General features: G+C 48.0%; 1 protein-coding gene across 4 annotated transcripts in view; it reads left to right on the forward strand.

Annotated features, from left to right (window-relative positions):
* LOC147124738 (TBC1 domain family member 15) overlaps positions 1-19830 on the forward strand; it is a 100045-nt gene that overhangs the window by 22649 nt on the left and 57566 nt on the right. For 3 of the 4 annotated variants that reach the window (XM_085992469.1, XM_085992478.1, XM_085992457.1), the window contains exons 2-5: positions 5027-5212; positions 12577-12701; positions 16952-17055; positions 18153-18220. In XM_085992469.1, coding sequence (XP_085848595.1) covers positions 5027-5212; positions 12577-12701; positions 16952-17055; positions 18153-18220 — 483 coding nt within the window. The remainder of the gene's footprint in view (positions 1-5026; positions 5213-12576; positions 12702-16951; positions 17056-18152; positions 18221-19830) is intronic. The other variant, XM_085992463.1, reaches the window with a different exon arrangement.

Below are 19830 nucleotides of genomic sequence, written 5' to 3' on the forward strand. Positions count from 1 at the left end.
CGTTGCACGGTTTTACACACCTCACGATCGTCGACCGCACCACCAGATGGCCCGAGGTGGTTCCCCTCGCCTCCACGACCAACGTCGTGCGAGCATTCGTCTCGACATGGGTGGCCCGGTTTGGCGTGCCGACTGACATATCCTCGGACAGAGGCCCCCAGTTCACCTCCCACTTGTGGAATGCCATCATCGCCGGCCTCGGCACCAAGTTGCACAGGACAACAGCCTACCACCCGCAGGCCAACAGGCTCTGCGAGCGCTTTCATCGTTCTTTGAAAGCCTCCCTCCGCGCCAGCCTGGCCGACACCAGCTGGATCGACAAACTACCCTGGGTTCTCCTGGGATTGCGTACCGCGCCCAAAGAGGGCCTCTGCGGCCGAGATGGTCTACGGCCAACCGCTCAGAGTACCAGGCGACTTCCTCCCCCTGACAACGGCGCCGTGGTCGGCTGCCAGACAGCTTTCCCTGCACCAGGACGCGGCCCAGCAATTCCGTCCAGTGCCCACTTCGCAACACGGCCCGCAGCCGTCCTACGTGCCTCGAGACTTACGACATGCGGAGTTCGTCTTCGTGCGCCGGGACGCGCACAGAGGCCCGCTGCAGGCACCATACACCGGCCCCTTCCCAATATTGGAGACAGGGGACAAAGCTTTTCTTATCGATGTCGGCGGGAAACCGGCCCTTATTTCAGTAGACCGCCTCAAACCGGCGCACCTGGACCTCAGCGTCCCGTTTCGGCCGGCTCTTCCCCCACGGCGGGGCAGACCTCCCGTGTTGGCGGCGGCCCCACAAGAGGACCAAGACACGCCAGAACCTTACTTCCTGGCCGCCGCCCCACCTTCGCCGGCAGCCTGTCCAGCCAGTCCACCGGCAGACCAGCCAACGAACCAACCGGCCGACCTCCCAGACAGCCCTCCTCACACGCCAGATGGCTACTACAGCCGCTACGGCCACTTGGTCAAACCTCCACAGAGACTGACTTTTACAGTTAACGAGGATTCTGGGGGGGGGGGCCATTGCCACATTGGGGAAACACTGTGTGTATGTAGGTAAACCTGTATAATCCCCTTTTAACTGCTGTATTCCCCTCCCCCCGCAAGACAGTTGCAAGCTGAGAGGAATAAGGCACGTTCAGACTTGCCTGCTGCTGATAGAAGGAAAACCAATCAGGTTCCAGCAGGTGACCAATCCGTGAGTCATCACAGGTTCGCGGGCTTCACGAATTCAGTACTGTATTGTGAGAGTTGGAGTAAAGACCTATTTCTTGTAGCTCGCTGTGTTGCCTATTTCTTTACGCGGGAGACCGTAGTCCCCCACAGCAGCATGGATAGGAAATTGGCTAAGTGACAGTGGTGAACGGTTGTTTCTCAGACTGGAGGAAGGTATGCAGTGGTGTTCCCCAGGGGTCGGTACTAGGACCACTGCTTTTCTTGATATATATTAATGTCTTGGACTTGGGTGTACAGGGCACAATTTCAAAATTTGCAGATGACGCAAAATTTGGAAGTATAGTGAACAGTGAGGAGGATAGCGATAGACTTCAGGAAGAAAGTGGAATGAGCGGACACGTGGCAGATGAAATTTAACACAGAAAAGTGTGAAGTGGTACATTTTGGTAGGAAGAACGAGGAAAGGCAATATAAACTAAAGGGTACAATCCTAAAGGGGTTGCATGAACAGAGAGACCTGGGGGTATATGTGTACAAATCATTGGAGGTGGCAGAGCAGGTTGAGAAAGCAGTTAAATAGCATACAGGATCCTGGGCTTCATAAATAGAGGTATAGAGTACAAAAGCAAGGAAGTTATGATGAACCTTTTATAAAACACTGGTTCGGCCTCAACTGGAGTATTGTGTCCAATTCTGAGCACTGCACTTTAGGAAGGATGTGAAGGCCTTAGCGAGGGTGCAGAAAAGATTTGAGACTGATTCCAGGGATGAGGGACTTCAGTTACATGGATATAGAGAAGCTGGGGTTGCTCTCCTTAGAGCAGAGAGGGTTGAGAGCAGATTTGATAGAGGTATTCAAAATCATGAGGTGTCCAGACAGAGTAGATAGAGAGAAACTGTTCCCATTGGCGGAAGGGTCGCGAACCAGAGGACACAGATTTTCCACTCCAGGGACTTGAGCACATAAATCTAGGCTGACACTCCAGTGCAGTGCTGAGGGAGTGCTGCACTGTCGGCGGTAACGTCCTTCGGATGAGACGTTAAACCGAGGCCCTGTCTGCTCTCGTGGACGTAAAAGATCCCATGGCACTATTTTGAAGAAGAGTAGGGGAGATATCTTTGTGCCCTGGGCCAATATTTATCACTCGGACAACATAACAAAAACAGATTATCTGGTCATTATCACATTGCTGTTTGTGGGAGCTTGCTGTGCGCAAATTGGCTGCCGCATTTCCCACATTACAACAGTGACTACACTTAAAAAGTACTTCATTGGCTGTAAAGCGCCTTGAGACGTCCGGTGGTCGTGAAAGGCGCTATATAAATGCAAGTCTTTCTTCCCTTCTTGTGATTGGCAAAAGAACCAAAGGCGACATGAGAAAAAAAAATTTACGCAGCAAGTGGTTAGGATCTTCAGTGCACTGCCTGAAAGGGTGGTGGAGGCAGACTCAATTGTGGCTTTCAAAAGGGAATTGGATAAGTACCTGAAGGAAAACAATCTATGGGGAAAGGGCGGGGGAGTGAGACGAGCTGAAGTGCTCTTGCAGAGAGCCGGCATGGGCTCGACGGGCTGAATGTTCTCCTGTGCTGTAACCATTCTATGAAAAAAAGACAGATTACCTGGTCATGATCACATTGCTGTTTGTGGGAGCTTGCTGTCGCATTTCCTAGATTACAGCAGTGACTACACTTGATAACGTCATTGGCTGTAAAGCGCTTTGGAATGGCCTGATGCAAATCATTTATTTAAGGCTAGGTACACTTTTTAAAAAAAAAAAAAAAAAAAATTCAAGTGAAAGTTTGCCAATACTTGGGAAAGAAATTCATTTAAACCCAGCATCCAAAATTTTCAGCATATGCAACACAGGTTAAGAGGAGAGCCTGAAAAGACCACAGAGCGTTACCGCAGTCACATGCGGGTCAATTTTACAAGCTCACTCAACCACAAGGAGCCTCAGACACCACCTACGCATGTCAGAACATTTTGCAGCCCTGCTACCCACTGTTTTCTGTCCATTAACTTTAATGGGTAGAAACTTGTCAGCAGTGCCCCTGTGGGTTTTCTAATATGATTGACACGCAAGCAAAGCTTTTCTATCAATAGCGCTAACTCGGAATATCGGCCCCATTGAGCGGTGCTGAATATTACAAGCTGGGAAGGTCACTGCTTTGATCTCTGGTCACTCTGAATCAGGCCAATAGAAAGAAGAACTAACCTACATTTATATGGCGCCCTGCTCAACCTCAGGACGTCCCAAAGCGCTTTACAGTAAATTAAGTGTTTTTGAAGTGTAGCTGCTGTTGTAAAGTAGGAAATGCAGCAGCCAATTTGCACAATGGTGAGGATGCTCACTTAGCTCGTAGATTAAGGAGAACAAATACAAATATTACATAGAATTTTACAGTACAGAAACGGGCCATTCGGCCCAACTGGTCCGTGCTGGTGGTTATGCTCCACACAAGCCTCCTCCCACTCTACTTCATCTCACCCCATCAGCGTATCCTTCTATTCCTTTCTCCCTCATGTACTTATCTAGCTTCCCCTTAAATGTATCTATGCTATTTGCATCAACCACTCCCTGTGGTAGCGAGTTCCACATTCTCACCACTCTCTGGGTAAAGAAGTTTCTCCTCCATTCCCTAATGGATTTATTAGTCACTATCCTGTATTTATGGACCCCAGTTTTGGTCTCTCCCACAAGTGGAAACATCTTCTCTACGTCTACCCTATCGAATTCTCTTCATCATTTTAAAGACCTCTATGTGGTCACCCCTCAGCCTTCTCTTTTCTAGAGAAAAGAGCCCTTGCCTGTTGAGGCTTTCCTGATAGTTATAACCTCTTAGTTCTGGTATCATCCTTGTAAATCTTTTTTATACCTTCTCCAGTGCCTCTGTCCTTTTTGTAATAAGGAGACTAGAAATATTAAGTCAGCCAGGGTTTCCACCTCTCTTTGCTATCCAGTGAGTGCTGCTGGAGGTAGACATGGTGGAGCTGTACACCCAGGTTCCACATTTCTTGACTCAACTTGAGGTGAAGGCCAGAGGCACATAGGTGCTGGTGGGAGCCAGAGGGGATACAAATTGCGATTCAAAAGCATTTATAAGTGTGTCAAGCTGTGGCTTAGTGGGTAGCACTCTTGCCTCTGAGTCAGAAGGTTGTGGGTTCAAGTCCCACTCCAGAGACTTGAGCCCCATATTCCAGGCTTACACTCCCAGTGCTGCACTGTCGGAGGTACCGTCTTTCGGATGAAACGTTAAACTGAGGCCTCATCTGCCTCGGGTGGACGCAAAAGATCCCATGGCATTATTTTGAAGAAGAGCAGGGAAGGTCTCCCCGGTGTCCTGGCAAATATTTATCCTTCAACCATCATCACTAAAAAAAACCAGATTATCCAGACATTATCACATTTGCTGTTTGAGACCCTGCTGTGTGCAAATTGGCAGCCAAGTTTCCTACCTTACAACACGTCAAAAGTGCTTCATTGGCTGTAAAATACCTTGGGTCTTCCTGAAGTCGTGTAAGGCATGATATAAGCGCAAGTTTTTTACTTTCTAATACACTTTTTTTTAAATCTTATACTCCAAGGAAATTCTGTTTTTAAAAAAAAAAAAGCCTTCCATTTTGTCAAATCCTGTTGGATAATCCTCCGTACATCCTGTGGTGACACAGTCTAGATCATTTCTCCAGTCCCCATCCATTATTTGAAGGAATTGCCCAACTTCTTTCAAATCTGAAAGGATATTTAATAGGGATCCTGAGACACGTTGCAAGCTAGAGTTTTAAGATTGCCGACACCTCCTGGATTCCAGGAGTTTTGGAAAGCGGCTACACTTTACCGTTCCGTTCTCCTGTTCAGGTGGCGTGGATCCCAGTATTCGCAAGGATGCGTGGAAGTTTCTGTTCGGGATGTATCCCTGCACCTCCACAACTCGAGAGCGCAAGACGCTGGCGTTGGAGCTCTACGTTCGCTACAAGATGATGAAATGTAGGTGGCAGTCCCTGATGCCAAGTAGCACGAGGATGAGGGTGGACAAGTCTGACAGTAAGTGCTGCCCCAACCATGTGCCCAAGTTTTGAAATTGGTTAACTTTTTAAGTTCCACTTTGTTGTAGAATTGCGTGGGAATATGTAAACATAAGAACATAAGAAATAGGAGCAGGAGTAGGCCATATGGCCCCTTGAGCCTGCTCTGCCATTCAATAAGATCATAGCTGATCTACCTCAACTCCACTTTCCCGCCCTTTCCCCATATCCCTTGAATCCCTTAGTGCCCAAAAATCTATCGATCTCTGTCTTGAATATACTCAACGACTGAGTATCCACAGCCCTCTGGGGTAGAGAATTCCAAAGATTCACAACCCTGAGAGTGAAGAAATTTCTCCTCATCTCAGTCCTAAATGGCCGACCCGTTATCCTGACACTGTGACCCCTAAGCAATGTTGATGATAAAAATTGAGGAAAGCTACAGGCCCAGTGTGGTAAACCACTTTTATCGTTCACTATCGTTACACTATGGTTATCACTGTTTACACTGTTGTATTACTACACAAGGTTACCTCTTGCTACGCTGTTATACCTGGGCTGACCACAGCTGACTCCGCCTATGGCTCCGCCTGCTTGCCCAGGTATAAAGGTGGTCGACTGGCTGGTATTCCTCCTTGTTGGATCCGATCACCCACGAGGGTGGGCTCTGTTATCTAGCCAATAAAAACCTATAGTTACTAACTTAACTCGTCGCTTTTCATGAACTGAATTGATAGGTATATCAATTTTATTGGCTAAATTTTGAAATGTCTGTACCGGAGCAGCCAAACGACCAGCCAAACGAACAGCCCCAGCCAAACAGCCAGCTACAACAGCCCCAGCAGCCGGCCTGGCTGCGAGCCCTCCGACCGCCGTACCTGGATCTAAACCCACAGGCTGCGAATTCAGCCCTCGACTTCGAACACTGGCTGAGCTGCTTCGAAGCCTACCTGGGAGAATCCGGCGTGCCTCCGGTATCCAAACTAAGAGTTCTGACCGCCCAGGTGAGCCCTAAAGTATTTGCACTCATCCGGGACATTGCTACATACGAGGACGCCCTCAACCTGCTAAAAGAGCAGTACTGGAGCCCTGTAAACTCAATGTACACCAGGCATCTCCTAAGATCCCGCTCGCAACAGCCAGGAGAGTCGGTTGATGATTTCTTACGGGCGCTACAAATACTCGGCAGGGACTGTGACTTTAAAGCCGTAACAGCTGCAGAACATACCGATGGAAATATCCGCGATGCCTTCGTGAAAGGCCTTCGGTCAGACTACTCACGGCAAAGACTGCTGGAATCAAAGGACCTCGACCTGAAAACAGCTGGTATCCTCGCTCGCTCCTTGGAAGTGGCCCATCGGGACCTCGAGGCGTACTCCAGGTACTGTGCTGCGCGACCCTGGGACTCGGGCCCGACTCCGGCCGCAATACCCCTCGCACCGCCGCCCCTGGGGCCTACCACAGCGTCGGTGTCCCGGAACCGATCGGGACCGCCACCCCCGGTACCGGCTGCGACATCGGAGCCCCGCGATCGGGCCGCCGGCTGCTTCTTCTGTGGCCAGGCGAAACACCCGAGGGCGCGCTGCCCTGCAAGAAACGCGACCTGCTCCGACTGACACAAGAAAGGCCACTTCGCGAAGGCCTGCAGGGGGAAAGCCACAGACGCCAGCAGTGCCTCATGCGAGTTGTGGGGGCGGCCATCTTTGATCAAGGCCACCGACGCCGGCAGTGCCTCATGTGAGTTGTGGGGGCGGCCATCTTCTCCGCCATTTTGTTCACCACACTCGACCGCCACCTTGTCTCCAGACCCGACCACCGCCTCACCCGCAGACTACAGCAGCTCGCTCAGCCATACACTAGCCTCCGTCACACTTGACCAAGCTCGCCCGCATCACCTGTCCAAGTCCATGATGGACATCAAAGTAAACGGCCACGCCACGACCTGCCTGTTCGACAGCGGAAGCACGGAGAGTTTCATCCATCCAGACACGGTGAGCCGCTGCTCGCTCACTGTCCGGCCAACGCGCAATCGGATCTCGATGGCGTCGAGGTCCCATTTAACAGACATCAGCGGCTACTGTGTTGTGACCCTGTCGGTTAGGGGCACGGAGTATAAAAATTTTAAACTTCTCGTCCTGCCCCAGCTCTGCGCTGCCGTCCTACTAGGGCTGGATTTCCAATGCCACCTCAAGTGTCACCTTGGCATACGGTGGATCCCTCTTTTTCCCCCCCCCCCCACCCCTCACAGTCTACAACCAGCAATTCCTAAACCGCCCACCGTGTACCACCTGCGGCCTCTCCACCCTCAAAGTCCCGCCCCCCTCCCTGTTCGCTAACCTCACCCGCGACTGTAAACCCGTCGCTACCAAGAGCAGGCGGTACAGCGCCGGGGACAGAGCTTTTATTAGCTCCGAGGTGCAGTGACTCCTGAAGGAGGGCATCATCGAGGGAAGCAACAGCCCCTGGCGTGCCCAGGTCGTAGTCGTCAAGACCGGCGATAAACACCGCCTGGTCATCGACTACAGCCAAACCATAAACCGGTACACCCAGCTGGACTCATACCCCCTTCCCCGCATATCTGATATGGTCAGTCAGATTGCACAGTACCGGGTATTCTCTACCATCGACCTTAAGTCGGCCTATCACCAACTCCCTATCCGCCCTGAGGACCGCCAGTATACCGCCTTCGAGGCGAATGGCCGCCTCTACCACTTCCTTAGGGTTCCCTTCGGCGTCACCAACGGGGTTTCGGTCTTCCAAAGGGAGATGGACCGGATGGTTGACCAGAACGGGCTGCATGCCACGTTCCCTCATCTAGATAACGTCACCATCTGCGGCCGCGACCGGCAGGACCATGATGTTAATCTGGAGAAATTCCTCCGTACGGCCCAACGGCTGAACCTCACCTACAATAAGGAGAAATGTGTGTTTAACACCTCACGCCTTGCCATCCTCGGCTGCGTAGTAGAGAACGGAGTCATCGGCCCCGACCCCGAAAGAATGCGCCCCCTCATGGAGCTTCCCCTCCCCCACTGTCCAAAGGCGCTGAAGAGAACCCTGGGGCTCTTCGCTTACTATGCCCAATGGGTGCCCAATTATGCGGACAAAGCCAGACCCCTCATGAAGTCCACCTCCTTCCCCCTGACAGCAGAAGCATGCGCAGCCTTCTCCCTCATAAAGAGAGACATTGCTAAGGCCACAATGCACGCGGTGGATGAGTCCATCCCTTTCCAAGTGGAGAGCGATGCATCCGACTTCGCCCCAGCTGCAACCCTTAACCAGGCGGGGAGACCTGTGGCCTTCTTCTCAAGGACCCTCCAGGGCCCTGAGATCCGACACACTTCTGTCAAGAAGGAGGCCCAGGCGATCGTGGAGGCAGTACGACGCTGGAGGCATTACCTGGCAGGCAAACGATTTACCCTCCTCGCCGACCAGCGTTCGGTCGCTTTTATGTTTAATAACAAGCTGAGGGGCAAAATCAAGAACGACAAGATCTTGAGGTGGAGAATTGAGCTCTCCACCTACGATTACGATATCTTGTACCGGCCTGGTAAACTGAACGAACCCCCAGATGCTCTATCATGAAGTACATGCGCCAATGCGCAAATTGATAGACTGCAGACCTTCCACCACGACCTCTGCCACCCCGGGGTCACCAGACTTTACCACTTCATTAAGGCCCGCAACCTGCCCTACTCCATCGAGGAGGTCAGGACCATGACCAGGAACTGCCAAACCTGTGCCGAATGCAAACCGCATTTCTATAGGCCGGACAGAGCAAGCCTGATCAAGGCCACCCGCCCCTTCGAGCGCTTGAGCATCGATTTTAAGGGGCCCCTCCCGTCCTCTGACCGTAATGTGTACTTCCTCAACATTATTGACGAGTACTCCCGTTTCCCCTTTGCCTTCCCCTGCCCAGACATGACCAGTACCACGGTCATCAAATGCCTGAACGACCTCTTCGCCTTGTTCGGGTTCCCGAACTATATACATAGCGACCGGGGCTCATCCTTCATGAGCGAGGAACTTCGCCAGTTCCTACTAGCGAGAGGTATCGCTGCAAGCAGGACCACCAGCTACAACCCCCAAGGGAACGGCCAGGTGGAAAGAGAGAACGCGACAGTCTGGAAGGCCGTTCTCTTAGCCTTAAAGTCTAAGGGCCTCCCAACCTCTCGCTGGCAGGAAGTCCTCACGGCAGCGCTGCATTCCATCCGGCCACTGCTTTGCACTGCCATTAACGCCACCCCCCATGAACGAATGTTTGTTTTCCCCAGGAAGTCGACTACGGGAACCTCGCCACCAACATGGCTGACTTCTCCGGGGCCCGTCTTGCTGCGGAAGCACGTGAGGGCCCATAAAACGGACCCCCTGGTCGAGAGGGTGGACCTCCTGCACGCCAACCCCCAGTACGCCTATGTGGCATACCCAGACGGGCGGGAGGACACAGTCTCCTTACGAGACCTCGCACCCTCGGGGACCCCTGAGACACCACCGTTACCCCCCACCACTCCCCCAAATCCAGCCCCGGTAGACGGCATGCCGGAACCCCATGAGCCTTCGCCGACCACGCAGACACCAGCCTTAACTTCGAATACTACACCGCCGCCGCCGCTGCTGCGCCGATCAGAAAGGCTTACGAGGCCTCCGGAGAGACTGACATACCCGAACTGGTAGTACACTTCACCCCGCCGGACTCAAATTTAAACAAGGGGTGAATGTGGTAAACCACTTTTATCGTTCACTATCGTTACACTATGGTTATCACTGTTTATATCGTTACACTATGGTTATCACTGTTTATATCGTTACACTATGGTTATCACTGTTTACACTGTTGTATCACTACACAAGGTTACCTCTTGCCACGCTGTTATACCTGGGCTGACCACAGCTGACTCCGCCCATGGCTCCACCTGCTTGCCCAGGTATAAAGGTGGTCGACTGGCTGGTATTCCTCCTTGTTGGATCCGATCACCCACGAGGGTGGGCTCTGTTATCTAGCCAATAAAAACCTATAGTTACTAACTTAACTCGTCGCTTTTCATGAACTGAATTGATAGGTATATCACCCAGATCTTGCTGGAGCAGGGCATCTCGTGGCCTTCCCTGTGAGTTAGATTTTTCTTTCCCCCTCAGCCTTCAGCTCAAAAAACAAATTACTGGAAGTATGAGCTGATAACGGTGCGGCAAGGGCAACGAGGCATCTGGGACAGTGAGTGTAGCGGGGATCAGGAACAGCGCGGCCAATGTCTGATACACATCCAAGGTAACGGGGATTGATGCAGCACAGAACAACCGGTTATTTAGCAGGGATGCGTTTAGGTGCAATGGCTCCGATCTGATAACGTGGGGGTGGGTCACAGTCTGTACGGGCAGAATGTCCAGCTTGGGTTTAATTTGATTGATGAGTCTGTACTGAAACAGTATAAATATATAAATCAGTGTTAAGAAGGGACCCGTATGCATAGGGTTATCTCCTGAACGGCACCCGATCCCCAGCCATATTTCAATACCGGTTGCAATCCATGATTAGCGCACGGGCTCAATAAATATTAACGTAAAAATATCAGTCAGGAGAAAATAAGAACATGCCTGGCTGTCAAAACACTTATTTTATTACTTAATTGAGGTAATCGAAAGAGCTATGCAATTGGTTCCACTCCCCTGCTCTTTCCCCATAGACCTGCACATTTTTCCTTTTCAAGTATTTATCCAATTCCCTTTTGAAAGTTACTATTGAATCTGCTTTTTCCACCCTTTCAGGCAGAACATTCCAGATCATAATAACTCGCTGCGTCATGGAAAATTCTCCTCATCTCATCCTTGGTTCTTTTGACAATGACCCTAAATCTTTCAAAATAACTTTCAAACCTTTTAACGATTTCAATGAAGTTCCTAGAACAAGTCAGTAAAAAATGTTGCCCTCAGGCAACCTGCTGAGCGGTTGAATACTTCACTGATACTGAGCCCTCCAGTGCCATTCCGCAAAGGTCTAAGTGTCTGTCACAGTGGCCTTAATTCAGCAAACTCGATCCTGCCATTGCTTTTAATGATGGGCGGAGTTACGATAATTAACTGTTCAATTTTTTTCGGTGAGGATCTCCATGGTGCAGTGCAAAATTTCCAGGAATTTAGGGCATGGCATAGGGAATGGGATAAGTCACTGATGCTGGAATTTCTGCACCACAACAATGACGTACGCCATAGATACTACGGCACAAGGTTTCGGCAAATTCAGGTCCATTGTGCTGTTGCTACGGAGAATGATCGGAGGGAATCTTTGCCCATAATCTCTCGATGTGAAGCAGTCTTGGTTTTACAACAATGCGGTCTGTGTAGTTTGATCACCTGAATCCGTTTCAGTGGAGTGGCCTGCGATCCTTTTCCAGGAGTTAGTCTGGTAACCACTTTGGTTTCACACCGGGTGCAGTGTTTAACAAATGTTCACATTCATGCTTGAAACCTTTTAAGTGTTTAGCAAGAACCGATGGGATAGTCAACGTTTTTTGTTAACAATTAACTGATACTTGGATACATGCAAATAAAAATTCCATTGCCCTGACTATTGCTTAGGGTTGTCAACTCTGGACGTATTCCTGGAGGTTGTGTCACATGACCTCCCATCTCCAACCGCCCCACCCGTCAAACAGCCTCTTTTTCCTCCATCTCCAATACTTTTAGAACTAATACACAGAAGTATTCAAAGAAAGTGTTAGTTAATGCCTCTGATTTCTCTCCCCGGTGTTGCTTGCAGCAGTGTCCAGGAGATTAATCTTCAATTCCTGGAGATTCCATGGCAATTAACAACAACAACTTGCATTTATAGAGCGCCTTTAACATTGGAAAACGTCCCAAGGTGCTTCACAGGTGCGATTTATCAGACAAAATTTGACACTGAGCCACATAAGCAGATATTAGGACAGGTGACCGAATGCTTGGGTCAAAGAGGTAAGTTTTAAAGAGCAACTTAAAGAAGGAGAGAGGGGTGGAGAGGCGGAGAGGTTTAGGGAGGGAATTCCAGAGCTTGGGACCTAGGCAGCTGAAGACACGGCCGCCAATGGTGGAACGATGGAAATTGGGAATGCGCAAGAGGCCAAAATTGGAGGAGCGCAGAGATCGCAGAGGATTATAAAGCTGCAGGAGGTCACAGATAGGGAGGGGGGGGTAAGGCCATGGAGGGATTTGAAAATAAGGATGAGAATTTTAAAATCAGGAGGATTGGCAACCCTGCTGGCAGTGTCACTGGGAGTTGCCGGCTCCACATCATTCTTGGCAGCTACCGGTACCACACCAGTGTAATGGCACCCTTAGATGTTATCTTACTTGCAAAGTAGATGGTGTGTGCTGGGCTGATCTGTGGTATTTCTTGCTTTGTCCCTGTAGCTGAGCTTTATGAAGCGGCCCTTGCTTATCAACAAACTGGTGGCATCTGCAATCTTGAAGGGCAGGAAGTGGATCTATCGGAGGAGAAGAGTGAGCAGATGACCTTCATAGAGCTGCAGGCAAAGGTCGGTTTCATAAACGGCAAAAACGTTGCTGAAACTGTACCAAATGTTTGTTTCACACGTGGTAATGACTATACAAATCACACGATTAAAAATTGTGTTTGAAACCTAGGAACAGGAGTAGACCATTCAGCCCCTCAAGCCTGTTCTGCCATTCAATTAGATCATATCTGATCTGTACCTCCACTCCATTTACCCGCCTCTAGCTGCCTAGGCCCTAAACTCTGGAATTCCCTCCCTAAACCTCTCCGCCTCTCCACCCCTCTCTCCATAGCCCTTAATTTCCTTACCCAACAAAAATCTATTGTTCCCAGTCTTGAAACTTTCAACTGACGTAACCGTGGCAGCTTTTTGAGGGAGAGAGTTCCGGATTTCCTCCATGCTTTGTGTGAAGAAGTGCTCCCTGATACCACCCCTGACTGTCCTAGCTCTAATTTTAAGGTTATGTACCCCTTTCTTAAGGTTGTGTCTGGTTTTGGGCACCCTACTTTGGGAAGACTGTCAAGGCAATGGAGAGATTTGGAAGAGAATTTCTAAAATACCAGGGGCCAAGAGTCTTTTGTTATGGGGAGAGACTAGAGAATTTGAGGCTGTTTTCATTAGAACAGAGACGATTAAAAGGATATCTGATAGAGGAGTTCAAAATTATGAAAGGGTTCAATGAGGAAAATGGGCAAAAGGATTTCCACTGGTTGGTGAGTCAGTAACTAGAGGGCATAAATCTAACAATCACCAAAAGAATGGCGGGAGAGGTTAGGAGAATTTTATTTCTATGCAGAGGTGTGTTGGGACATGGGATGCCCTACCAGAAACAGCACCCATAATAGCTTTTAACTGGATTGCTATTGGAAGAATAAAAATGTAATACAGTGTAGGGGAATGCGACTAGTTGAATAGCTCTTTTAGAAACCTGGCACAGACACAGTTGAACCAAATGGCCTCCACCTGTGCTGTAAAATACTTAACTCTATATAATTCTAATAAAATATATAAAAACTAGAGGCCATCAATAGAAGGCCACCAAGAAATCCAATAGGGAATTCGGAAGAAACTTCTTTACCCAGAGAGTGATGAGAATGTGGAACTCTCTACCACAGGGAGTGGTTGATGTGAATAGTATAGATACATTTAAGAGGAAACTAGATAAGCATATGAGGGAGAAGGGGATAGAGGGTTTTGCAGATGGATGAGGAAGGATGGGAGGAGGCTCGAGTGGAGCATGAATGCCGGAATGGACTGTTTGGGCCGATTGGCCTGTTTCTGTGCTGTATATTCTATGTAATTCTATACAATAGTAAATTAATGTTCGTACTCGAGGGAATGTCAGAAACCTGCGATATAAAGAATCTGTTCTGTGGGTGATGGTAACCAGGATCACAGAAGTTGATAGAATTTCAAAAGGTTTTTTTTTGTATAAATTATTTTATTTTTCTCTGCTGGAGGGTTTACAGGAGACCTGTTCCCATCCTGCCAGTGTGTCTCGGTGTCCAGCAACGGGAAAATATATGGAAGCGATCCATGGAATTGTATTCCATAGGTTTATTGCTTCCCTTAAAATTATGGCTGAAATGGACAACTCTCAAAATGTTGCTATTTGGGCTTGACAGTGCAGATGCCGAGAGGCTGTTTCCCCTGGCTGGAGAGTCTAGAACTAGGAGGGTCACAGTCTTAGGATAAGGGGTCGGCCATTTAGGACTGAGATGAGGAGGAATTTCTTCACTCACAGGATTGTGAATCTTTGGAATTCTCTACCCCAGAGGGCTGTGGAAGCTCAGTCGTTGAGCATATTCAAGGCTGAGATCGATAGATTTTTGGACTCTAGGGGAATTAAGGGATATGGGGATCGGGCAGGAAAGTGGAGTTGAGGTAGATGATCAGCCATGATCTTATTGAATTGCGGAGCAGGCTCGAGGGGCCATATGGCCTACTCCTGCTCCGATTTCTTATGTTCATATTTTCTCAGCCTTGGAGCTTGAACCTACTCCACTTCCCTTCCAAGTGCGTTGGCTCTCATTTTCTTTCACCATTGCCGAATAAAACAATCGGAAGACATTTTGAGTAGAACTGATATGAAAGGCAAAAATACTGCAGATGCTGGAAATCTGAAATATAAATGGAAAATGCTGGAAACACTGCAGGTCAGGCAGCATCTGTGGCGAGAGAAACAAAGTTAATGTTTCAGTCATCAGATCCTTTGTTCTGTTCTGACGAAGGGTCACTGACCTGAAACGCTCACTCGGATTTTTCTCTCTCCACAGATGCTGTCTGACCTGCTGAGTGTATTTCCAGCATTTTCTGCTTATATTTTGAGTAGAACTTACTTGCCCAGATATTTAGGTCATTTCAGTTTAACTCCTGTTACAGATGCCCGACATGAAGACAATGAGGAGGTATCCTGCCATAGATCTGCAGCACGTATGATTGTTGCGTTTTCTGCACTAAAACGGTCTTGAACTGGATATTGAAACTTCATATTCTGCGGAGAAGAATGCAAAAACTAACTTGACCATAGTGACTCCTAGTGGCATTGCAGTAGTTGGTTTTGAAGTGCTGCAGATCATCACTATGACTGGCTGATAGACCATCATCTTGGATATTGTGCACCTTGCTTGTGGGCCCTCGACTGAGAATGTTAAGCATAGAAGGAAAAAAAGCACATTTGGGTTGTTAAGCCCATTCACTGCAGTGGGTCATGTAAACTTCAGCTCATCAAAATCTCAGCTGCCCGTATCCTAACTCGCACCAAGTCCCGTTCACCCATCACCCCCCTGTGCTCACTGACCTACATTAGCTCCCGGTCCAACAACACCTCAAATTTAAAATGATCATGCTTGTGTTCAAATCCCTCTGTAGCCTTGTTCCTCCCTATCTCTGTAACCTCCTCCAGCCCTACAACCCTCCGAGATCTCTGCACTCCTCCAATTCTGTCCTCTTGCGCATCCCCAATTTCCATCGCCCCACCATTGACAGCTGTGCTTTCAGCTGCCTGGACCCTAAACTCTGGAATTCCCTCCCTAAACCTCTCCGTGTCTCTCTCCTCCTTTAAGAGGCTCCTTGAAACCTACCTCTTTGGCCAAGCTTTTGGTCATCTGTCCTAATATCTTATGTGGCCCGGTGTCAAATTTTATTTGGTATCTCTGCTGTGAAGTGCCTTGGGATGTTTTACTATGTTAAAGGCGCTATGTAAATGCAAGTTATTTGTTGAGGGAAGTTGATGATCACCAATAATCACAATTAAGAACGCTCCCTCTCTCCCGGTCTTGCTGGGTCACACACCACCCTGAGACCTCGGCAAATGCTACTGATGAACAATCATACCTCTTCATCCCCCTCTCATAGGAAAGTAGATGGCCTCCACTCAGCACAATCGATACACCGTTGACGACACGTGCAAGTCCCACAATTGTTTGGAACTTTTTTTTTTCACTCACAATTTACATGGGAAATTTAAACGTAGATTTCTACATATTCAAGTTTCCCTTACAAAGCTTGAACATTTTCAAAAAAAAACTTCCGCAAGTGGCAAGATTTGGAGTTGCTGTGCTTCATCTGGTCATAAGCAAGTTTCTATAATAAAAATCCCAAGCTGTTACGTGAAAGAGGATGGGTCAGCATTAAAATAGATATATGTAAATCTAGCCCACATGTCATTATTAACCTTTGCTGATCTAGCACTGACACTTCTAATCACAGAATCTTGCAGCACAGAAGGAGGCCATTTGGCCCATCATGCCTGTGCCGGCTCTTTGAAAGAGCTATCCAATTAGTCCCACTCTCTTCCCGCGCCTCCCCTCCCCCCCCCAAGCGCTCTCCCCACAGCCCGGCAAATTTTCTTCGCTTCAAGTATTTGTCCAATTCCCTTTTGAAAATTACTATTGAATCTGCTTCCTTCGCCTTTTCAGGCAGCGCATTCCAGATCATCATAACTCACTGTGAAAAAAATTCTCTTCATCTCCCCTCTGGTCCTTTTGCCAATTATCTTAAATCTGTGCCCTCTGGTTACTGACCCTCCCACCGGTGGAAACAGTTTCTCCTTATTTACTCTCATCAAAACCCTTCATGATTTTGAACACCTCGATTAAATTTCCCCTTAACCTTCTCTTCTCGAAGGAGAACAATCACAGCTTCTCCAGTCTCTCCACGTAATGTCCAAATCGTTTGATCCAGCAATGCAGCGGAGAAGTATTTCATGGCAAAATAACAGTAAACTATTGATGACATAAAGGTGAATGTTTTTGATAAATATTCTCTAGGTTTATGTGGACCGCCAAAGAATCGATGTGCATGAACTGCATGAAGCGATTAGGATCATAGACAAAGATGTGCCGAGAACTGAACGAGTCCTAGATTACTACCAGTAAGTTACTACATGTACGCTGATGATACCCAGCTCTACACCACCTCCGCCTCTCTCAAACCTTCCACCATCTCTATACTATCAGACTGCTTGTCCGACATCCAGCACTGGATGAGTAGAAATTTCCTCCAATTAAATATCGGGAAGACCGAAACCATTGTCTTCGGTTCACACCACCAACTCCATTCCCTTTCCACTGATTCGATCTCTCTCCCCAGCAACTGTCTAAGGCTGACCAAATAGGAATTGAGCTTCCTATCTCATATCCGTTTTATCACGAAGACCGCTCATTTCCACCTTTTGTAATATCGCCTGTCTCCGCCCTTACCACAGCTTGTCTGCTGCTGAAACCCTCATCCATGCCTTTATCACCTCTAGACTTGACTACTCCAATGTAGTCCTGGCCGGCCTCCCTAGTTCTACCCTCCATAAACTTGAGGTCATCCAAAACTCGCCCATGTGCTAACTCGCACCAAGTCCCGCTCACCCATCTCCCCTGTGCTCGCTGACCTACATTGGCTCCCGCTTAAGCAAAGCCTCGATTTTTAAATTCTCATCCTTGTTTTCAAATCCCTCCATGGCCTCGCCCCTCCCTGTCTCTAATCTCCTCCAGTCCCTATAATCCCCCTAGACATTTGCGCTCCAGCATTCTGGCCTTTTGAACATCCCTGATTTTACAGGGTCCACCATTGGCAGTCGTGCCTTCAGCTGCCTAGGTCCTAAGCTCTGGAATTCCCTCTCTAAATCGCTCCACTTCTCTTTCCTCCTTTTAAGGTGCTCCTTAAAACCTACCTCTTCGACTAAGCTCTTGGCCATCTGCCCTAACTTCTCCTTATATGGCTCGGTGTCAAATTTTTTGTTTTTTTATAACACTCCTGTGAAGCGCCTTGGGATGTTTTATTACGATAAAGACGCTATATAAGTATATAAGTTGTTTTCGAAAGCATATATAGAAGGACTGATTGCTTTCAAATTCTACCTGGTAGGCAATTAGCCACCTGCTCAATCAATCATGCATTCATCACAAGTTCGGGCTATTTTGTTTCTCTGCCTGGCCCGGTCATGTACTTATCAATGATGCTTGTTCCCTTCTCTAGAAATGAAGGCGTGATCAACCTAATGGTGTTGAGAGACATACTCATCACTTTTGCTGCATTTCATCCAGGTAACGCAGTCATTACATTTGCTTCTCTTCTTAGCGTTGCTTCTTCGAGTCATCTGTAGAAAAATAATGAAAGAAAGCCTTTTACAACCTCAGGACATCCCAAAGTGCTTTACAGCCAATGAAGTACTTTCAAATGTAGCCACTGTTGTAATGTGGGAAACATATCAGCGAATTTGCGCACAGCAAGCTCCCACAAACAGCAATGTGATAATGTCCAGATAATCTGTTTCAGTGATGTTGATTGAAGGATAAATATTGGGCCCAGGACACCGGGGAGAATTCCCCTGCTCTTCTTCAAATAGTGGCCGTGGAATCTTTTGCGTACACCTGAGAGGGCGGATGGAGCCTTGGTTTGACGTCTCCTCTGAAAGACGGCACCTCTGACAGTGCAGCACTCCCTCAGTACTGCACTGGGAGTGTCAGCCTAGATTTTGTGCTCATGTCCTTGAGTGTGATTACATATGATATACGACACAGAAACAGGCCATTCGGCTCAACCAGTCCATGCCGGCGTTTATGCTCCACTCGAGCCTCCTCCTGTCTTTCCTCATCTAAATCTATCAGCATAACCCTCTATTGGTACAGAAGTTTCATCTGAATTCCCTATTGGATTTCTTGGTGACTATCTTATATTGATGGCCTCTAGTTATGCTCTTCCCCACAAGTGGAAACATTCTCTCTCTATCCACTCTATCAAAACAAACCCCTCAGCCTTTTTTCAAGAGAAAAGAGACCCAGCCTGTTCATCCTTTCCTGATATGTATACCCTCGCATTTCTGGTATCATCCTTGTAAATCTTCTCTGCACCCTCTCCAGTGCCTCTATATCCTTTTTATAATATAGCGACCAGATCTGTACGCAGTACTCTTAAGTGTGGTCTAACCAAGGTTCGATACTGGTTTATCATGACTTCCTTACATTTCAATTCTATATTTCTAGAAATAAACCCTAGTGCTTGGTTTGCTTTTTTGTGGCCTTGCTAATCTGTGTCACAACTTTTAGTGATTTGTGTATTTGTACTCTGAGATCCCTTTGTTCCTCTACCCCACCTAGACTCCCACCCTCCAAGTAATAAGTGACCTCCCTATTCTTCCTACCAAAATGTAATACCTCACATTTATCTGTGTTGAACATCATTTGCCAATTATATGCCCATTCTGCAAGTTTATTAATGTCCTCCTGTAATTTGTTGCAGTCCTCCTCAGTATTGACTATACCCCCCCTCCCCCCACCCCAATTTGGTGTAATCCGCAAATTTAGAAATTGTGTTTTTGATTCCAATGTCTAAATCATTAATATAAATTGTGAACAACAGTGATCCCAGTACTGATCCTCGTGGAACACCACTACCCACCTTCTACCACTGTGAATAGCTACCTTTTACCCCTACTCTCTGCTTTCTGTCTTGAAGCCAGCTAGCTATCCATTCTGCTACCTGTCCCCTGACGCCGCATTCTCTGACCTTGTTCATCAGTCTATTATGGGGTACCTTATCGAAGGCCTTTTGAAAATCTAGATAAATTACATCGACTGCATTACCATTGTCTACTCTCTCTGTTACCTCTTCAAAAAATTCAATGAGGCTGGTCAAGCAAGACTTTCCCTTTTGA

The sequence above is a fragment of the Somniosus microcephalus genome, chromosome 1 (genome assembly GCF_052327205.1).
Source record: "Somniosus microcephalus isolate GS21.2 chromosome 1, FLI_Smic_1.0, whole genome shotgun sequence".
In the NCBI taxonomy this organism is placed as follows: Eukaryota; Metazoa; Chordata; class Chondrichthyes; order Squaliformes; family Somniosidae; genus Somniosus; species Somniosus microcephalus.